Source organism: Saimiri boliviensis, chromosome 13, assembly GCF_048565385.1.
Source record: "Saimiri boliviensis isolate mSaiBol1 chromosome 13, mSaiBol1.pri, whole genome shotgun sequence".
Lineage (NCBI taxonomy): Eukaryota > Metazoa > Chordata > Mammalia > Primates > Cebidae > Saimiri > Saimiri boliviensis.
The window spans coordinates 77,960,000-77,981,233 of NC_133461.1; the positions used below are offsets into that span (position 1 = coordinate 77,960,000).

Consider the following 21,234-nt stretch of genomic DNA (forward strand, 5'->3'; position numbering starts at 1 on the left):
TAGATTAATTTTGTATAGAAATGTTTCTCTGGGAACTTAATTAAAAACAAACTTTTGTCCAGATATACAAAATAAATTCTATCCACCTTATAGAGCTGGAAAATAGAAACAAACATGAGAAAATATTTCCATGGTCAGTGTTTGACTAGTCAGTCTAATTTCTTTGGGAAAACAGAGGTTGTGGGATTTACTCAAAGTCATTTGTATGCCATTGGTGGAATGGTGAGGAGGATTGCCAACTCCTAATTTTCCAGTGTGTTGTTTTGAATTATGATCCATGAATGAACGTCACTGTGTAGCAGACATAGGCACTTTGACATAAGCAGAACTTGGTTGATGCTGGTTTGTGTTATCTGTGAGTAGAGATCATTTTCTTATAGTAAATTAGGTGATTTAATTTCTAATTTTTAAATGCCATCATGATAAATGTGGAAAGGGTTTTGGTTTTATTCAGCTATTCCTATGCCTATTCTTGAGTAGTGTTTTAAAATGTGAATTAAAGCATGTTTATTTAGGAAACTTGCACATTATTTATCTTTACAAAATAAATTTCTACTTAGTGGTTATTCTTTAGAAAAAATGTTGGATTAGTATAATTCTTTGATGGCTATAAGGGGCTTTTTAAAAAACTGTGACCATTATATGTTTAACAAGACTTTAAAAAATGATTCTTAGTATAGTGCTATCTTTGTTACTATGAGTTTTCTTCCTCCCTATATATTTTTATGAAAATCAGCCACAAAATTCAGTGTGGCCCAGAGATTTTGGTTGTCAGAAATTAAAAATCTTAAATAGGTAAGTGTTTCAGTAGTAAAAGGACCCATAGCATTTTATTACGTCATACCTAGTAATTGCTTGACTGTCATTTTGTTACTTGTATCAGATCTACCTCTGGAATGAGAGTAAACTCCAGAGCATAAAAAACTGTGGCAGCTGTGCCAATGAAATGGGAGAAATCATTTCCATTTCTTCTGGATGCGTGAGAGATGACAGCAACACCCTACCAGCAATTAAAATCTTATGGATTTTCCTGGTTGTCCAGGGACAAATTGTAGGTCACATTATCATGACCATTTCTTTTTTTTTTTTTTTTTTTTTTTTTTGAGACGGAGTTTCATTCTTGTTACCCAGGCTGGAGTGCAATGGCGCAATCTCGGCACACCACAACCTCCGCCTCCTGGGTTCAGGCAATTCTCCTGCCTCAGCCTCCCGAGTAGCTGGGATTACAGGCACGTGCCACCATGCCCAGCTAATTTTTTGTATTTTTAGTAGAGATGGTGTTTGACCATGTTGACCAGGATGGTCTCGATCTCTTGACCTCGTGATCCACCTGCCTCGGCCTCCCAAAGTGCTGGGATTACAGGCTTGAGCCACCGCGCCCGGCCCCTCATGACCATGTCTGTAGGTAGAACTGTTTATGTTGTGATGGGGGAAGACTTCTGTTGTTGCTGTTGTTGTTGTTGCTGTTGCTGCTGTTGTTGTTTGAGTCTCAGTCTGTCGCCCAGGCTAGAGTGCACAATCTTGGCTTACTGCAACCTCCACCTCCCAGGTTCAAGCGATTCTCCCACCTCAGCCTCCTGAGTAGTTGGGACTACAGATGTGTGCCATCATGCCCAGCTAAATTTTTTTTTTTTTTTTTGTATTTTTAGTAGACACGGTGTTTCACCTTGTTGTCCAGGCTGGTCTTGAACTCCTGACTTCAAGTGATCCACCTGCCCTGGCCTCCCAAAGTGCTGAGATTATAGGTGTGAGCCACTGTGCCTAGTCTAAGACTTTTTTTAAAGTGATTATTTCTATTTTGGGTACCCCAAATCTTAGGTTAATGAATCTAAGAGGACTCCTCTCCTTCTCACTTACAGGGATGCTCATGAAACTGAAGATGACCAAGTGAGTGGAAAGGCTTTCAGAAAAACCCTTGTGGCTGCTGTAGCAAATTACAACAAACGTAATGGCTTAAAACAACACAGATTTATTTTTTTGCATTTCTTGATTGTCAGAAGTCTGACATGGGACTAAAATCAAGGTGTTGGCAGAGCTGCATTCCTTCTGGAGGCTTTAGGAGAGAAGCTGTTACCTTGATTTATCTGGCTACTTCCTTTTTTTTTTTTTTTTTTTTTTTTTTTTTTTGAGATGGAGTCTTAACTCTGTTGCCCAGGCTACAGTGCAGTGGCGCAATCTCAGCTCATGGCAACCTCTGCCTCCCGGGTTCAAGCGACTCTCCTGCCTCAGCTTCCCTGGTAGCTGGGATTACAGGCATGTGCCATCATGCCCAGCTAATTTTTGTGTTTTTAGTAGAGACAGAGTCTCACCATGTTGGCCAGGCTGCTCTCAAAGTCCTGACCTCAAGGGATCTGCCTGCCTGTGCCTCCCAATGTGCTGGGATTACAGGCGTGAGCCATCATGCTCGGCCCTCTTCCTCCATTTTCAGTCAGCAGTCTTTAAATCTCTCTCTGACTCTTGATCCTTCCCACCAAAAGAATGATAAGGGTCCTTGTGATTATGTTGGCCCCACCTGAATGGTATAGGCCAACATTGCGGCATTGTGTTTGCTGCCATTCCTATATTCATTTAGCAGCTTTCTTTCCTCACATACTAGGGGATAGGGTTACAGCAGTGAACAAGATGTAGAAGTACCCAGTGCCTTCATTAACATGGACGTAGTTTTGTTTTGTTTTTCTTTCCATGAATGAAGCCACAAATCTGAACTTTAGTTATCAGCACGCATTTCGCAATTCTCTGGTTACTGAAGTTGCTCAGAGATACCTAAATATCATGACATTCTAAAATAAATTGATTTTATGTTGAGCACAGGTTTTGTATTAGTCTATAAATGATACAAAAAAGGAAATCATTTTATTAGAGTTTCAGATTCTCATCATGAGTTACGTTCTACAGTGATGATGATGTGACAGTTTTTGTTATCCTATTCATGAATGTAGGTTTTATATACTGATACAAAAGACAAAGCTTCATGTCATAACATACCCACTGCTTAGGAAAATATAAATCATAGTATGTTGTCAATCGTTTATATATGCTTGTAGAATTATTATTAGATTCATGGAAGAGCACATCATATTAAATGTGGTTATGTAAATGTTTAAAGTTTCTTGGAAAAAAATTGTTGTCAGGTTATGACTCTTTTGGATGTTGTGTTACACTCCGTATTTTGAACACTTAATAAAATATCCTCTAATTTTAATTTTCTGCCGAAAAGATTACTTGCTAAAATTAAAAAAAAAATTATATACTAAACTTTTTTAAAAGTTTAAAAGTAATTGGGGCAAAATTTGTTTGTGTTTTCCTCTGAGTGTCGATACATTTATGAGGCCTTAGGAAGTAAAAAGCAAATCTACGCTCAATTCAAAATGCATGCTATTAAAAAACACCCTGTGATATTTCAATAATACTAGTTACTTAATGGTGGTATTAGCACATATTAAGCTATCTAAATGGTTAATCTGATCTTGCCCCCCCCCCCCCGCCCCCTTACTGTGATACTCTCTTCTGTTAGGATTGATTTGTTTATTGATAGTGTGCCAGGCACTGTAGTTGGCTCTGGGGATTCAAGGATGAACTAGTTTCATGTCCTCAAACTTTCAGTCTGTCCATATTCTCTGGCATTTAAATTGTTTTTATTTCCTGGAGTTTTATAGTGTGCTTTTATTAAATACTTATAATTTGATTTTGCAACGTATCAAGAAAAGCCCTTCTAAAAATCTAGATCATTTAAAACCTGTGATATTAAGAAGCCAAAAAGGTTCTCAGTGGAAAGTCTTTTAGGTACTGGTTTATTGTAGGTCTTTGGAAAGGAGCTTCTTTCTCCTCTACTACAGGTTAGAACTTGTTTCTTAAGCCAGAAATGTCTGAGGTCCCCTGCCCCCTCTCTCCCCATCCCCACACCCCCAGCTTCTCAACTCTGGATATTTCCCTTTGTCATCCAGGGCACTTCTCCCTTTCTGTCATTAGGGATCAGAAAACAAGGATTTGTTCTCTGACACCCAAGACTTGACATCATGCGGGTACTCAGTATGAAATCAATAAATGCATTTCACAAAAGGCAATGTCCAAGCCTCATCTCCAGCACTTTCCTTTTTGCCTCCATCTCTTCCATATGGTGATGTAAGCTGTATGGCTGTAAGGACCTTGTCTGAATTTTCATCCATATAACTTTAGTGCTTAGCTCAGTGTCTGGTCAATAGGTGCTCAATAAATATTCGTTTCATCAGAGAAGCCTGTGTAGGTTGGGGTGGGGACAACTGGCTGTTAACTTTGGGTCACCTTCCTATTGTAGCAGCAGCAGAGTGGGAAGGGAGGAGCTTTTGACCTGAACCTCGGCACAGCCTTGTCTCAACATGTAGAGGGCAGTTAACAAACAGCAGCTGGTGTCCAGAATTTCTGTAATAAAGTATTTTACTATTCTTTCTTACACACATATTTTGAGGTCACATTCACTTATGCACACACCCTTTCTGTATGTCAAGGTGGCCCTGTAGAATGTGTTTAGTGCTCTGACTGTAGTAGGATGCCACGCCAGCAGAAGGGAATATGTGACCTGGCTTCAGAGGGTGTGTGGTATGTGGGGATGTTCTGGAAAAGCTTCTTGGAGTATTTTCACACTTCTGAATAGAATCTTTAAGGATGAGTGAGAGATGAGACAGGAAAAGCTAGGAAGGTGGAGGGCAAGGTGGGCAGGCCAAAGCATCAGGAGAGGTAGCCAGACAGAGAAGCAGGAGCCACATTATGAAGGGTTTTTGGATTTTATGCTGAGGCATGAAGAGCCATGGGATGTTACTAAATTTAAATGGTTTGGAGTTTTGTTCTTAAGCACTGTCAATGTTGTAGAGGGTGGATTGGAGGTAGACAAGGTTGGAAGCAAGAAGAACAGCTAATAAGATGTTGTTCAAATGTAGTTGAGAAATGATAAGACACAGCCAATGAACATAGCAAGAATCGGGCAGATCTGGAAGAAAGTTGAAAGGTAGAACTGAGCTTTAATTTATTCATTGCAGCTATCTTTTTCACCATGTTGGCCAGGATGGTCTCAATCTCTTGACCTTGTGATCAGCCCGCCTTGGCCTCCTAAAGTGCCAGAACTACAGGCGTAAGCCATCATGTCAGGCCTGATTTTTCTTAAAAGTTTGAAAGATGTGCTGTGTATATGAGATCTTTAATCCACCTGGGGTTGGTTTGGTATATTATGTGGTGAGGATCTAAGTTTTTTCTCTGTGGATAAGCAGTTGTCCCAGGACCAGTGTTTGAATGTTTTATCATTTCCTTACTACTCTGCAGTGCTGCTCCTGTCATATGTCACATTCCCATAGAATGGTTCTGTGTTTAGGATCTTATTCTGTTTCATTGTCCATCTTTTGCTAGTACCTTCTAATTACTGTAGCTTAATAATAAGAATAAAGCTTTTCATTTTAAGCAGATTTAATATGTATATAAATTAGTAATTCTTTACGTATTGGAAACTTTATTATTGAGAAACATACATAAATGCTTTGTTGATTTTTTTAAGAGCATTTGTTTGTTGAGATATAATTTACATTGCATAAAATTCATACTTTTAAAGTATACAATTTAGTGATCTCTAGTATATTCCCAAGGTTGTGCAATCATCACCACTGCCTAATTCCAGAATGTTCTAATCTATTAGCAGTCACCCTCCATTCCTTCCATCCTTCCAAATTCTGGGAATCACCAATCATCTTTCTGTCTGTGAATTTGCCTCTTCTGGACATTTCATGTAAATTGAATTATATGTGACTTTTAAATTCTTATTTAAATTGAGTAAATTTGATAGATTAACAGGGCATTATATAGGACTATTACTGTGTGTATAAGAAAATAGGACAAGACCGGGTGTGGTGGCTCATGCCCGTAATCCAAGCACTTTGGAGGCCAAGACGGGCAGATCACCTGAGGTCGGGAGTTCAAGACCAGCCTGACCAACATGGTGAGACCCTGTCTTAAAAAATAATAATAATAAAAGAAATAAAATAGGACAACTCAGGGGCATTAGTGTGTACCATTAGTCCCAGCTGCTCGAGGGAAGATAACTTGAGCCCAGGAATTCAAGTTTGCAGGACACTATGATTCCATGTGTGAATAGCCACTGCACTCGAGCCTGGGCAACATAGTGAGACCCCAAAAAAGGAAGACAGATATACCATATCTTAGTGAAGAGAAGAGAAAATCACAAATATTTATTTGTTTTGTTTCTATTGTTCAATTATCAAACATAATTTATTTCTGGCCAGGAGCAGTGCCTGTAAGCCCAGCACTTTGGGAGGCCAAGGCAGGTGGATCGCTTGATGTCAGGAGTTCGAGACCAGCCTGGCCAACATGGCAAAACTCCATCTCTACTAAAAATTAAAAAATTAGCTGGGCGTGGTGGCATGTGCCTGTAACCTCAGCTACTCAGGAGGCTGAGACAGGAGAATTGCTTAAACTTGGGAGGAGGAGGTTGCAGTGAGCTGAGATCACACCGTTGCACTCCAGCCTGTGTGACAGAGTGAGACTCTGACTCAAAAAAAAAAAAAAACAAAAAAAAAAAACCTCCTTCATTTATTGAAAAGAGTGGTCCTTCTTATGCTTTTTCTTAGTAATTTAATGACTAAATGTCATATAGCAAATCCTGTTCTAGAAGGGTAACTTCTGTTGATACATCTTGAGTTTATTATATATAGATGGAGCTAGACTACTTTGTTTTGGATACATGTTGTTAGTAATTATACAAAAATGACATGATTTGTTTCATGTCTTGGAGAAAAGTGAGTAAAATTACATGAAAATATAAAGGGAATGTATTTTTCCCAAATTGTTTACTTTTAAACCAAGCAGATTTTCCAGTTTAACCCAGAAATTAGTCAGCAGCTTAGAGTTCTTTCTAAAAGGCTACAACGGAAAGTACCTTTAAGTCAAGATATACAGATAAGATTTACTAATATAGAACATTTGTTTTACATACTAAAATGCTGTATAAGTCCTTTGTGTCATTTGAAGAATTTTTGATGTTTTATTAGTATAACCATTGAAAAGTAGTGCAGGAAAATGTTTTCCCCTAAATCATAGCCTTAAACTTTGAGAGTCAGCCTCAACCAGAATGGTAGTAAACTTCTTTAAATGATTCAGAATTTGACCAGCAGTCTTTTCAAACCTCATAATTTTGACATCCTCAAGTTTTTATTTAAAAAACCATAGGAGAACTAGAAATGTGTTAAGTGCCTGTAAAATTAATATATAATGGCCTTGGAGTCTGAGAAGTCCAAGTATATGCATTAACATGGGAATTCAAGAAATTGTTTGGACTGGCGCAGTGGCTCATGGCTGTAATCCCAGCCAGAGTAGGACGATTGCTTGAGTCCGGGAGTCCAAGACCAGCCTGGGCAACATAGCAAAACCCTGTCTCTACAAAAAAATTTAAAAATTAGCCAAGCATGGTGGTATATGCCTATAGTTCCAGCTACTTGGGAGTCTGATGTGGGGGAATCACCTGAGCTCAGGAAGTCGAGTCTGCCATGAGCTGTGATTGCACCACTGCACTCTAGCCTCAGTGACAAAGGCTGTCTCAAAAAATAAAAAAATGTTTGAGAGGAAATACCCACAGTTTAGTCAGAAATAATTTGCATCTGTACTATCGCGGTTCAGACTTTTTGGGTAACTATAATTGCCAACTGTATAACACTTGGATGCCATTAAAAACACTGTATTTTGTTTGTGTATAAAATAGTGAGCTCTATTTTATAGATAGTGTTGGTTTCCTCAAAGGCTAAAATAATCTAAAGACAAACGGAACAATCACTTGGATTTGTTTTTTCATTTTTATTTCCTTGACAACATGTTTTCAACCAGGATCCATTTTGTTTGAAAGTTAACATTGAGTTGTATTGTCACTGTACCAAATTTGGTTATTGCTTTTGTCTGTAATGAGGGCTAGATTAGATCCTATCGATTCTAGCTGCTTTTGGTGAATAAAAGATAAACATTGTTGTTCGTTTCCTTTTTGGTACCATAGGGGTGTGGTCAAGTTCTTAGAACCAGGTGGTTGGTTTTTACTTTTTGTTTCCTCTGTAAGTCCCCACCCCCATCTCTGCTTTTTCTTTTGTACGTGTGGGGTGAGGGTGAAGTTAAAATGTGATTAGAAAGGACTCATGGCTTGCAAAGGAAAAATATTGATTTTTAGTGTAATTTGTGTCCTGTCCAGAGGGTAGAAATTGACTTTTGCTTCTGTTCATACTTCATAGCAGTTTGATTTTGCTGATTTTTAAAGGTATGTGTTTGGGTTCTTTAAAAATATGTATGTTTTACTTCAAATAGGGATGAGGGGCTTTTAGTTTTACAACAAATAGCATTAAAAATATACCTCCTTTATTTTTAAACAATACATATTTGTTACTATATTACCCAAAATTTTTAAATTAGGAAAGCCAAAATGAGCAATACCAGAATTTATATCTTACAGTCAAAGGATCACTCTGATCATATACTTAGATTAAAATATTAGTAGAACACAGAACCAGAAATAATGGAGTCTTTTTTAAAAACTGACATTAGAGGATTTTAGCATCTTTCTGTATGTAAGCATTTTTTCTTTGTAGAGTTTTTGGTTTCACTCTAGCAAACCCATGTACTGAAAATAATGGAGCATATTTTTTTAAAAATCAACTGTTTCTTTTTTTTTGGTCTTGCATTGGAAAAAAATGAACTGTTTCTTTTCCCCCCATTTTCTTCTTGGTGTCAGTTTGGGGAAAAAATTGTAAAATGAGAATCTCCCTTGATTTTGTCTCTCAGAGATCTTCATATTCTATGATTAAATGTGAGTCATATTCAGAAGATGTTTTTAGGGGGGCTTTGCGTATATGTACATATTAAATTGATTTCAGAGACAGGATCCAAATACATGATCACTGAAACATTAAGTGATCATTCAGTTTAAAATTAGTATATGAATGTATTTGATAGTTCTTGCTTCATACTTCACAGCATCTATGCTTAATCTTGTCTTTATGTACTGCATTTCAGTCTTTTGATTTTAAAACGAAATGACCCTCTAGTTTTTCAACATTATGTATCTTTTTTTTTTTTTTTTTTTTTTTTTGAGAAGGAGTCTTGCTCTGTCGCCCAGGCTGGAGTACAGTGGCGTGATCTCGGCTCACTGCAACCTCTGCCTGCTGGGTTCAAGCGATTCTCCTGCCTCAGCCTCCTGAATAGCTTGGATTATTGGCACGCCCAACTAATTTTTTTGTGTATTTAGTAGAAATGGGTTTTCACCATGTTGGCCAGTTTGGTCTCAAATGTTTGATCTTGTGATCCGCCCACCTCAGCCTCCCAAAGTACTGGGATTACAGGCAAGAGCCACCGTGCCCTGCCAACATTATATGTCTTTAATTTTTTTTTTTTTTTTTTTTTTTTTTTTTTTGAGACAGAGTCTTGCTGTCGCCCAGGCTGGAGTGCAGTGGCACAATCTCAACTCATTGCAGCTTCTGCCTCCCGCGTGCAAGTGATTCTTCTGCCTCAGCCACCTGAGTAGTTGGGACTACAGGTGCCCACCACCACACCCAGCTAATTTTTGTATTTTTAGTAGTGACGGGCTTTCACCATATTGGCCAGGCTGGCCTCGAACTCCTGACCTCGTGATCCACCCACCTCAGCCTCCCAAAGTGCTAGAATTACAGGCATAAGCCACTTTGCATGGCCAAAAGTTTTTTTTTTTTTTTTTAAATAATGTTCTTGCTGCAGAAATTGCCAAACAGTGAAAATGCCAGGTTTTCAAGAACCAGCATAACTGGTTCATTACTGTAGACTGTCTGCATGCACTCCATTCCTGTTACTATGGAAACACATTGAGTGTTGATTTATCATAAACCTTGAGAAATATTCCTTGCAGCAGTTCACATAAAGAAACATCTGGATCCTTTGTTTATCCTGGGGTTAAAGAAGACCACCCTCTTCCTCTCTGTTATGAAAATCATATTCTACTACTTTTTTTTTTAGTTGTAAAAATTCTAATGTAGATCTATCAAGTACACTTTGTTTTATAGTATGATTGATTATGTTTACTAGAACAGCTTTGGAAAACAGATTGATTTTCATGCTGATTCAATTAACTGCAACTATGACAATTATATTTTGAGAGCTTCTACATTCTGAATTTCAGATCTACATTATTAATAAGGTTTTAAATGGATATTCACATGAGTTTCTTTTTTTTATATATCTTGATCTTCAGTTGGGTTAACACTCCCTCTGAAAGTTTATTTGACTTCATGCCAGCCTGTTGGAACTTTAAACCTTCATGAAAGTTAAGCCCACAACTAAAGAGAATCTCAGTGGCATCTAAGAAAGCAGTCGTTAGTCACATTTTACCAAGGATATTTACCTGAGGAGATGGTAACTGCTTTTATGTTCTGTTACTACCTTCATGCAAAGACCCACAGCAGCTCTGTGAAGCATTTCATTTATATGAAATAACTCTTAAGTTTATGCAATAGAGTGAAAGATTCATTGAAACCCCTCCTCTGAGCCTTTGAGTTTGGTTCCAAGAGTATGGAAATAACATTACTTCTTGCTCTTAAGAAAACTCACATAAACAGATTGTTTTATGATTAATTCTAAGAAGCATGCATAGAATATCTTAGAATGTAGAGGAAAGTTACTCAGACTAACTTAGAGCTTAAGTGACTCCTTCTTGGAAATGACATTCTGAGCTCAAAAGATGGTTAAGAGTCAAGCAAAAAAATTAAAAAGTAAAAGGGTATATTATGGTTAGGAGATACTGTTAGTAAAGGCCCAGAGGAGTGAAATCATAGTGTGCACAGAAATTTCTAGTGATTTCAAATTACTAGGGTACAAAAGTGACTTGGAGTTGAAGAGGTAGCTTAGAGACCTTGCTTGGAGGGCCTTATATGATCTGTCAGTCTAGGTGCTTTGCCTTTTTCTGGGCAATGGGAAACCAGTGAAGGATTTTAATCAGGAAGAGTGATGTGGTTAGATTTACAAATAAACCTAGGAAGCCGGGTGCGGTGGCTCAAGCCTGTAATCCCAGCACTTTGGGAGGCTGAGGCGGGCGGATCACGAGGTCGAGAGATCAAGACCATCCTGGTCAACATGGTGAAACCCCGTCTCTACTGAAAATACAAAACATTAGCTGGGCATGGTGCGTGCCTGTAATCCCAGCTACTCAGGAGGCTGAGGCAGGAGAATTGCTTGAACCCAGAAGGCGGAGGTTGCGGTGAGCCGAGATCGTGCCATTGCACTCCAGCCTGGGTAACAAGAGCGAAACTCTGTCTCAAAAAAAAACAAAAAAAACAAAAACAAAAAAAAAAACCAAATTAACCTAGGAATGTATTTGTAGAGTAGCTGGGTCTGAAAACAGAAATAGGCAACTTACATGACATCTTAAAACCACTTCTGGCCGGGCGCGGTGGCTCAAGCCTGTAATCCCAGCACTTTGGGAGGCCGAGGCGGGTGGATCACGAGGTCGAGAGATCGAGACCATCCCGGTCAACATGGTGAAACCCCGTCTCTACTAAAAATACTAAAAATTAGCTGGGCATGGTGGTGCGTGCCTGTAATCCCAGCTACTCAGGAGGCTGAGGCAGGAGAATTGCTTGAACCCAGGAGGCGGAGGTTGCGGTGAGCCGAGATCGCGCCATTGCACTCCAGCCTGGGTAACAAGAGCGAAACTCCGTCTCAAAAAAAAAAAAAAAAAAAAAAAAAAAAAACCACTTCTAATTCCAAAAGACTTAAATAATGATATCAATGTAAGGAAGTGGTGGTGGTGGTGGTGGTGGTGGTTGAAATGGAGTCTCACTCTGTCACCCAGGCTCCAGTGCAGTGGTGTGATCTCGGCTCACTGCAACTTCTGCCTCCCGGGTTCAAATGATTCTCCTGCCTCAGCCTCCTGAGTAGCTGGGATTACAGGTGCAGCACCACCACGCCTGGCTCATTTTTGTATTTTTAGTAAAAACAGAGTTTTGCCATATTGGCCAGGCTGGTCTCAAACTTGTGACCTTAGGTGATCCACCCACCTCAGCCTCCCAAAGTGCTGGGATTGTAAGTGTGAGCCACTGCTCCAGGCATAAGGAATTTTGAAGTATAATAAAATAAAAAGTTTCTATCATTGAGAAGCAATTGGCATTTTAAACATAGAAAAAGAATGAATATATGCAGCACAACATGTAATTCTATAAAGTGGAATCCAGCAATACATTCCACAAAAATAATTGTTTATGAATTTGTTACAGTCACTTAAACTCTAAATTTAGCATATTATGAATACTTAATTGACATTTATAGGCTGAAGTTGTTCATCTGAAACATATAACATGATTTCTTTCTTTCTTCCTCTTGCCCTTTTTTTTTTATTTTAGAGGAAGGGCATTGTTTAGGCTGGTCTTGAATGCCCGACCTCAAACAGTCCCCCTCATTCAGCCTCCTAAGTAGCTGGGATTGCAGGCATGAGCCACTATGTCTGGCTTGATTTCTTTTCCTGTTTTTGTTTTTTGTTTTTTATTTTTAAACTCTGTATCTGTGATTTGGCTTAAGGATTCTATAAACTTTTCTATTTTCCCACCACCACCCCCACCACCATGAATAAGTTGGTAAATAACAAATAAGAGCACTAAAGCTTTGATTGATAATTTTCAACTATTTTTCCTTATTTAAAACTGTATAGTTTCAACAAAATAAGATGTATTCATTGATTGATTTATCTTTAAAAAAAATTAGCCTAGAAACATTCTTCAGAGGAAAAATTGATCAGAAATGGTTTCATGTGGCGATTTCATTTACTTGAAAGTACATAATAGAATGGATAGATTAGTACAATTATTTAGTCTTCCACCAGATTGTTAGTTAACTTTGGGGAGTGGGAGTGACAAAATGTCAGTGAGGTTCTGTTGTTGTTGTTGTTGTTTACTTTACATATTTAGGGATTGTGGGAAGTAAGCTTACTTGTTAAAAGCCAGTGCTGTAGAACAGTGTGTGTTTGAATCCTCCATTTACTTGATCTGGACTATGGACAAGTTATTAATCATACTGGCCTTGATTTTTCATTTGTAAAATGGGATAGTAATAGTATTTCCTCAAAGGCGTGTTCCACAAAGTAAAATAGTATAACAAATATAAAATGTTTAGGATAGTACTGACACTAAGCTCTCAAATGTTAGCCATTAATATTATTGTCTTAAAAATAAATTGAACATACTGTCTTTATCAGGGATTTATTAAGGACAAAGGTGTAAATATTCTTGCTGGCCTGTACCAAGCAGTTTTAAAAGCACAGTGTGTGAAGAACATCTTACTTCCACATCCTGCTTGTTTCTCATGCCCTGAATGCCTCCTTAACCAGCATTGTTCTTCTCCTCAAATGTCTGTTATAATTGTAGTAGTAACACAATTTCAATTCTTAGTCACCTTCTGTTTCACATTGTTTGCTACTATTTTATGTGTCTTAGAAAATCGTACATGTCTTACTGAAGAGATTGAAAGTGCTTTTAGGTCAGTGATTTATTTATTTATTTTTATTTTATTTTATTTTATTTTTTACCAGGTCTGTGTACCCAGCATTGCAATGAATGATAATAATAAAGAGCCAACAAGTGGCCAGGCTCTGACTGTATGCCAGGCACTGTCTTAAGTGCTGTTCATGGATTAACTCTTAATTGTTACAGCAACCCTGTACAAGGTACACAATTACAGGTATTTACAATTTCTGGCTAAGGAAACTGAGGATTAGGGATAATGAAAAAGTCACCTAAAGTCACACAGCCAGCAGAACTTGGTATGTTTTTGAACTTAGTTTGATTCTGAACTTGTACTCTCAAACATGGTGCTGAGTAGAGCCTCCTAATTTAGTGAGGTCTTAACCATTGTATCAGTTGGTGTGTCTGCTTTTTGAAGGCTGGCCACCAGACTCCATTATACATAAAAATCAACTATGTAAAGAAATTTAGTTGTGGTCCCAAAATATCTGTTTTTATAAACTACCAAAACTGCTTTCTTGATTGCATTATTGTATTATTTGGAGGCAGAGTATGAAGAAGTATGGTCCTCTTCATGCTTAGGATTTCTAGAAAATGTAACAATGTGGCCTATTTAGCTTGTTTGCTCAGAACATGGCACCAGAATTTAATGGAGGTTCATACCACCTTAGGGACCTGTAGCTTATTTTTAGTACTTCTTCCAAACACTAGCCAAATTATTTGTTGTTCCCTTCCATCCCCCGCAACTTTTCCATTTAAAAAATTTTTTTTTTTTTTGAGACGGAGTTTCGCCCTTGTTACCCAGGCTGGAGTGCAATGGCACGATCTCGGCTCACCGCAACCTGGGTTCAAGCAATTCTCCTGCCTCAGCCTCCTGAGTAGCTGGGATTACAGGCACGTGCCACCATGCCCAGCTAATTTTTTGTATCTTTAGTAGAGACGGGGTTTCACCATGTTGACCAGGATGGTCTCGATCTCTCGACCTTGTGATCCACCCGCCTCGGCCTCCCGAAGTGCTGGGATTACAGGCTTGAGCCACCGTGCCCGGCTAAAATTTTCAAACCTTTAGAAAAGTTGAAGAATATTTCATTCAACATCTAGATTCGTCAATTGTTAACATTTTGTCTCATTTGCTTTACTCTAGGTATATGTACCTTTTTAAAAATCCTGAACCATTTGAAAGTTGTAGATACCATGACACTTTATGTATTTCAGCATAGCTCTCCTAAGAATGAGAACATTCTCTTATATAAACAGAATAGCATTATCAGGCCGGTGAAATGAATAGCTCCATTGTTTAAAGACAGTTCATATTTAAAATTCTATAGTTGTCTCCACAATATATGTTTAATCTGTGTGTTTGTATGTATTTAAATTCAGGATTTAATCAAAGTGCATGCATTGTATTGAGTTGGTAAATCTTTTTAAATCTAGAATAGTCTTTGCACCTTTTGTTTGTTTTAGACTTTAGCTTTTTTGAAGAGCCCAGGCCAGTTGTCTGGGAGAATATCCCCCATTTTGGATTTGTCTGATTATTCCCCTCACTTTAGATTCAATTGAAGCACTGGGAAGAATACTTCAAAGGAAAAAAATGCAGGATTTGTTAAATGACTAGTTTTATGGCTTAACAAAGAGGGGACAATCAATCACCTATGAGCCTGAGATTTCTAGTCTGAGAAGCTAGAAAAGTGGTGGAAGCAATGACAGATTGGGGTAGTCTGAAGGGGACATTGAACTAGGAAAAGGACAGTGCAATTAGTTTTGAACTAATGACTTTTAAGAGTTTAGTGTAGTTGTCCTTAAGTAGTTGGTTATTCTCTGGCAGTGGAATATTGTGAAAAAGAATACAGGATTAGAAATCAGGAGACTGATTATTTTTCAAGTTTAATCACTAATTAGCTTTGTGAGCTTGGGAAAGTCAGTATCTCAGATGTTCCATGTAGTTACCTAAAAAAATGAAGCTAATACACACCTTGCCCTGTCATCCTTACAGAGTTGTTTTGAGGATCAAATACAAATGTAAATGAAAACACTCTGCAATACGAATGCGTATGAGTTCACTCTGTGGACTCCTATGTAATTGTAAGAAGGTAATGTTATTTTCTTAGTTGAGACTAAAATAAAATATTTGGAGTTGGGGTAAAGAAGACAGGAAAAGGGGAAAATCTAAAGCTTCTTTTGTTTGAAACTCAATTAAAAGCATCAGAAATCTGTCTCTGAATACATATGCTTGAAAAACCCTGAAGACTATAATTTGGGAGACTAATCTGGAAGTTGATCTTGTATATGACAGTTACAAGAACCAAAAACACAGGTTGCATTTTGTTAGATGTCATTATTTGACTTGCCTTCAAGTTGGAAGTATAAATGAGAACTTTTGATTCCTGCCCGTGTAGTTGTTAACAGAATTTTTAAACATTTCCTTCTTACGTCTGTTGCTGTGAGCTATACATTTTTGCCAAAGGTTAAATTAAGGTAATGTTTTAGTTCTTAAACATTGTCAGTAAGTAGGATATGCTAATCCGAAGCACAGACCCTGGAAGGAGACAGCTTGGGTTGACTCTTAGCTCTGTCAATTAATTACTAGCCATGTGCACTTGAGCAAGTCATTTAACTTCTCTGTGCCTCTATTTCCCTATCTATGGTAAGAGATAATATCTACATGAAGGTTGTTGGGAGGATTAAACGTAGTACTTATGTAAAGCACTTGGAATGGTGCCTGGCACATACAAAGTGCTATGTAAGTGATACTGGTAGTTATTCGAGTATTTGTAATTTTGGTAGTGACCAAGAAATAAAGTACCCGTACAAAAGAATTATTTTTCCAGAACGGATAGCTGAAGGAAACAGAAGTGATACAGTAGTAAAAATCATGGACATCAGGAGCTTGAGATCAGCCTGGGCAACATACTGAAACTCCAAAAAATACAAAAAAAATTAGCCAGGTGTGGTATGTGCCTGTAGTCCCAGCTACTTGGGAGCCTGAGTAGGGAGAATCATGTGAGCCCAGGAAGTCAAGGCTACAGTGAGCTGTGGTTGCATGTTATCTGCACTCCAGCTGGGACAACAGAATGATACCCTATCTCAAAGAACACACACACACACACACACACACACACACACACACACACACACACAAAACATGGACTTGAGAGTCAGACATACCTAGATCCAAATTCAAGTTCTCCCCCTTTGCTTTGTGGTTTAAGCAGGCTATCTAACCTCTCTGAAGCTCACTTTCTTTTACCTATGAACCAGAAATCACAATCCCTATCTTGCAGAGTTGTTGAGATGCTTAAATGAGCTGATGTGTAAAGTGCCTGACCCAGAGGAGACACTAAGAAAATGAGAGTGCTCCATCCAGATCCCTCCCACCCCCCGCCAATGTAAAGCAGTACACACGGTTCAATTTCTTGTGTGCAGTCTTACTTATTTGTTTGTAATTTTAGAACTTCCAAAACGATTTCCATTTGCTAACAGCAGAACAAACAGTGGCTATATAATTGGATATAACTTGAAAAGTGTGTTGCCAACTTTGTTTCCCTCTTCCATTTGCCGTTTTGGGCTATTTGTTTTATTATAACACCAAATCCTACTAGAACCAGGATGGTAGATACTGTTAATCAGTCTGTTATTAATCTATTAATAATAGGCATTGTTAATGATTTTGTTATTAACAGAATCAAACTGGAATGTAACCTTAGGATCTTTCTTCATAGTATTCCAGGCAGCTACAATCAGTTAATCAGAATTAACAGGGATATAGTCTTAAAAAACTTATGCCCAGGAGCCCACCCCTGTAGTGAGCCATGATTGCACCACTGCATTCAAGCCTAGGTGACAGAGTGAGATTCTGTCTCCAAAAAAAAAAAAAAAAAATTTGCAATAAGTTTTTTTTTTTATATTTGTAATAAAAACAACCTCTGGACAAAATACGAATGATTTTAAAGGAAGCTCTTATGGAAATAGATTGATACGTGTCAGGATACTGCTTGTTTTGCAAACACAAGTTTTAACCTGAGACTTACCATCTAAACTTGGGAAACAAAAAGGAATGTCAAAACTATTTTGTGTATTGGCAGTCACGATAAAATCTGTTGCCACACTTGTTGTGAAAAGTAATCGGGAGTTTCAAACAGATAAGCATTGAAGATAAAAGGTATTTGCCCTGTGTCAGAATTACATTGGTTATCTGTTTTAGAAATATTTAATGTCTAGGCATATCTGGATATGAAAATTGAGTTCAAAACATTTTAGTTTAATCCTTTTTCAGTTGATTAGCTTCTAGCCTATGATAATATTAACACCTTGTAATCCCCTCTTTTATAATTTTAGGCCCGATGAGAGAAAGGGAAAGTTAAGGATGCTGGAGCAGAACAATGGATTTCTCTTTCTCTTTCATGCAAGGGATCATGGGAAACACAATTCAGCAACCACCTCAACTCATTGACTCCGCCAACATCCGTCAGGAGGATGCCTTTGATAACAACAGTGACATTGCTGAAGATGGTGGCCAGACACCATATGAAGCTACCTTGCAGCAAGGCTTTCAGTACCCAGCTACAACAGAAGATCTTCCTCCACTCACAAATGGCTATCCATCATCAATCAGCATGTATGAACCTCAAACCAAATACCAGTCGTATAATCAGTATCCTAATGGATCAGCCAATGGCTTTGGTGCAGTTAGAAACTTTAGCCCCACTGACTATTACCATTCAGAAATTCCAAACACAAGACCACATGAAATTCTGGAAAAACCTTCCCCTCCACAGCCACCACCTCCTCCTTCGGTACCACAAACTGTGATTCCAAAGAAGACTGGCTCACCTGAAATTAAACTAAAAATAACCAAAACTATCCAGAATGGCAGGGAATTGTTTGAGTCTTCCCTTTGTGGAGACCTTTTAAATGAAGTACAGGCAAGTGAGCACACGAAGTCAAAGCATGAAAGCAGAAAAGAAAAGAGGAAAAAAAGCAACAAGCATGACTCATCTAGATCTGAAGAGCGCAAGTCACACAAAATCCCCAAATTAGAACCAGAGGAACAAAATGTAAGTTGAAAAGTCGTTTTGAAAAATTTTGTTATATTTCACATTTACTGGAAGTTCAAGAGATCTTTTTGGTTTTTAGCTGCTTAAATGTAAATATGAATCTTTCTGGTAACTTCTTTTTTCTAATCACTAGCAAAGTGCTTGGAATATTACGATAGGTGCTGAGTGAGTATTTGTTGAATATATGAATGGACATGATTTGTTAAGAAATAGTTTTAAAACGTGAAACAAATCTTGCTGCTTATGTTTCTTTGCCCTAATGGCCTTGGTTATTTTTATTTGCTTATAATAGACTGTTGGTTTTTGAAAATGAAGAGGAAACAAAAAGAGAAGATAGTTAATTATATTGGATTTTTATTATTTTAGACCAACTTTTGCCAGCAGAGCTTAGATTTAACTCATTGCTAATATGTTTGCTACAAAATAGCCTGAAATCATAGAAATCTTTTTATTAAAGTCAGAGTTAGTATTAATACATACTGTTAAAACTTTAGGTGAGTTTTTATAAAAATCATCCTTTATAGGTAACTTAAGCTACATGCTGCTGAATTTTTTAATATCTGAGGTTTCAGCCTGAATTTGCTTAGCAATAATATAATGATAATAATTATGTAACAAATAATTGAGCTTAAATGAAGAGTTCATAATATGAATTGCAAATGTTTTCTAAACTTTGACTTGGAAAACTATTTTTGTGACAGCTATCTGCTTTTATATGTGTCACTTTTCTTTGGTAGCTGGCTTCTCTTACTTCAACTCATATAATGTTTTTCTGGAGTAAAGGTCACAATGGTTCTAGATTCTCAAAAGTCCACCTGCGACATTTCAACATGTTCCCTCATTTTTCTATAGTTTTCTTATTTATTCATTAACAAATGTTGGTGAAATACTCCTCCTACTATGTGCTGGCAATGCTCTAAGAATTGAAGGTATGGCAATGAATGAAAAGTAGAGATGCCTGCTGTCATCAGTGATGTTTCTAGTAGTCATTTTGCAATGGGATTCTAAAACCAGTTCTGTCTTTGTTGGATATCTGCTATACCTAGTTCTTTGTAACACCTAAACCTTCAGTTAACTGTTACAGCTAAGATTTAGAATGTTTAGATTTTAATTTAAGGGTTTTAGTTCATTTTTCTTTTCATTGAATCATGATGACCAAAATTTACTATTTGATTATTTAGGATCTTACAATAGCTTGGGGTAAAAGAACATCAATTTTGACCAAAAGTATAGCTGTAGAAAGTGGCATTGACTGCCTGGAATGTTACTCTCAACTGTCTGAAAGTTGAGTCTTGGGGGGAAATGCAAGTTTTTTTTCTTGTTCATTCTCTCTCTCACTCTCCCTCGATCCCTTTTCCTCTCCCTCCCTCTCCCCATTCCTATCTCTCTCCATCCCTCACCCACCTCCTGTCTTTTCCATCTTCTATTCCTCCCTTCTTTCCCTTTCTTCTCTCTCCCCCTTTCTTTCTTCTCTCTCTTTCCCCCTCTCTCCTCTCTCTGTCTCCCTCTCCCTCCCTTTCTCCCTCCTTCTCTCTTCCCTTCCTTCAAAGAAGTGAAGAGGTAAGTTTTTGTTAGTTGAATTTTGATTAATTGGATTGTATCACACAAGAAGGCAGTGATAGAAGTTGTACTCCATTCTGACCATAGACCTTCAAAGCCAGAGCTCCCACGGCTCTTGCCTATTGTTAATGTTATGGTTTTGCTAAGCTAGAGATACATAAAAATTAATGTTTCATTACTGCTTATGTTTTTAAATTAGATTTCCTTAACTTGAACATCTACAGTGCTTCCTTCAGGGCAGTTGTTTTCAGTGTTTTAATATGCAATACCCTATGCCTGCTGGTTGTCCAGACCTTGGTGTTTAGCATTGTAGAGGACTGAGAAGTGAAAGGGAAGCCCAAAGAAGAGCCCACTGACTTGGCTGAACAGCTTCCCTCCCCCGGATGCCCCAGGGAGGCATAATGAAAACTGTATTCCTGGAGAAGAGTCTGATATAATTCTCCTGGAGCTGGATTTGCTTCTATGTAGATTTTTTCTTTTACTTTACTTTGTTGTTACTGTTCCTTAAAAGCCCACTCATAGGTTCTTTTTTGAGCAAACAAAACCTCATATAGTTGAGTTCCATGTTTAAGTCCAGGCGTCATGGCTCACTCTGTAATATCAGCATTTTGGGAGGCTGAGGCAGGGGATCACTTGACATCAGGAGTTCCAAACCAGACTGGCAAACATGGTGAAACCCCGACTAAACTAAAAATACAAAAAAATTAGCTGGATGTGGTGGTGGGTACCTATAATCCCAGCTACTTGGGAGACCGAGGCATAGGAATCGCTTGAACCTGGGAGATGGGGGTTGCAGTGAGCCAAGATTGTACCACTGTACTCCAGCCTGGGTGACAGAGTGAGACTCTGTCTCAAAAACAAATAAAAAACACAATATTTTAAGATTTCACTTGCTACTTTCTTCTTAGTACTTGATGTGTAAGTGTTTCTCCCTAATTCTGAGCTGTTTGGCCTTCTGAAGAGTGACTGTTACTTGAAACAACCTAAGTGTATCTTCTCAACGATGAAAATGTGTCCAAACATCTAGGCAGCAGGAGACCTGAGATCACCACTGAAATCGTATATTTAAAAAATCTTCATGAGCTGTTTTTCCTCCCACCAAATCAGAAACATGTGGCAATGTTTCTGTA

General features: G+C 38.0%; 1 protein-coding gene across 12 annotated transcripts in view; it reads left to right on the top strand.

Annotated features, from left to right (window-relative positions):
* Nucleotides 1-21,234, top strand: part of NSD3 (nuclear receptor binding SET domain protein 3) — a 122,431-nt gene that overhangs the window by 18,853 nt on the left and 82,344 nt on the right. For 6 of the 12 annotated variants that reach the window (XM_074383862.1, XM_074383863.1, XM_074383864.1 and 3 more), the window contains exon 2: nt 17,826-18,544. In XM_074383862.1, the coding sequence (XP_074239963.1) occupies nt 17,870-18,544 (675 nt within the window). In that variant the 5' untranslated portion in view covers nt 17,826-17,869. Of the gene's footprint in view, nt 1-13,558; nt 13,708-13,727; nt 15,581-17,825; nt 18,545-21,234 lie in introns of those variants that run through there. The other 6 variants (XM_074383856.1, XM_074383861.1, XM_074383857.1 and 3 more) reach the window with 5 other exon arrangements.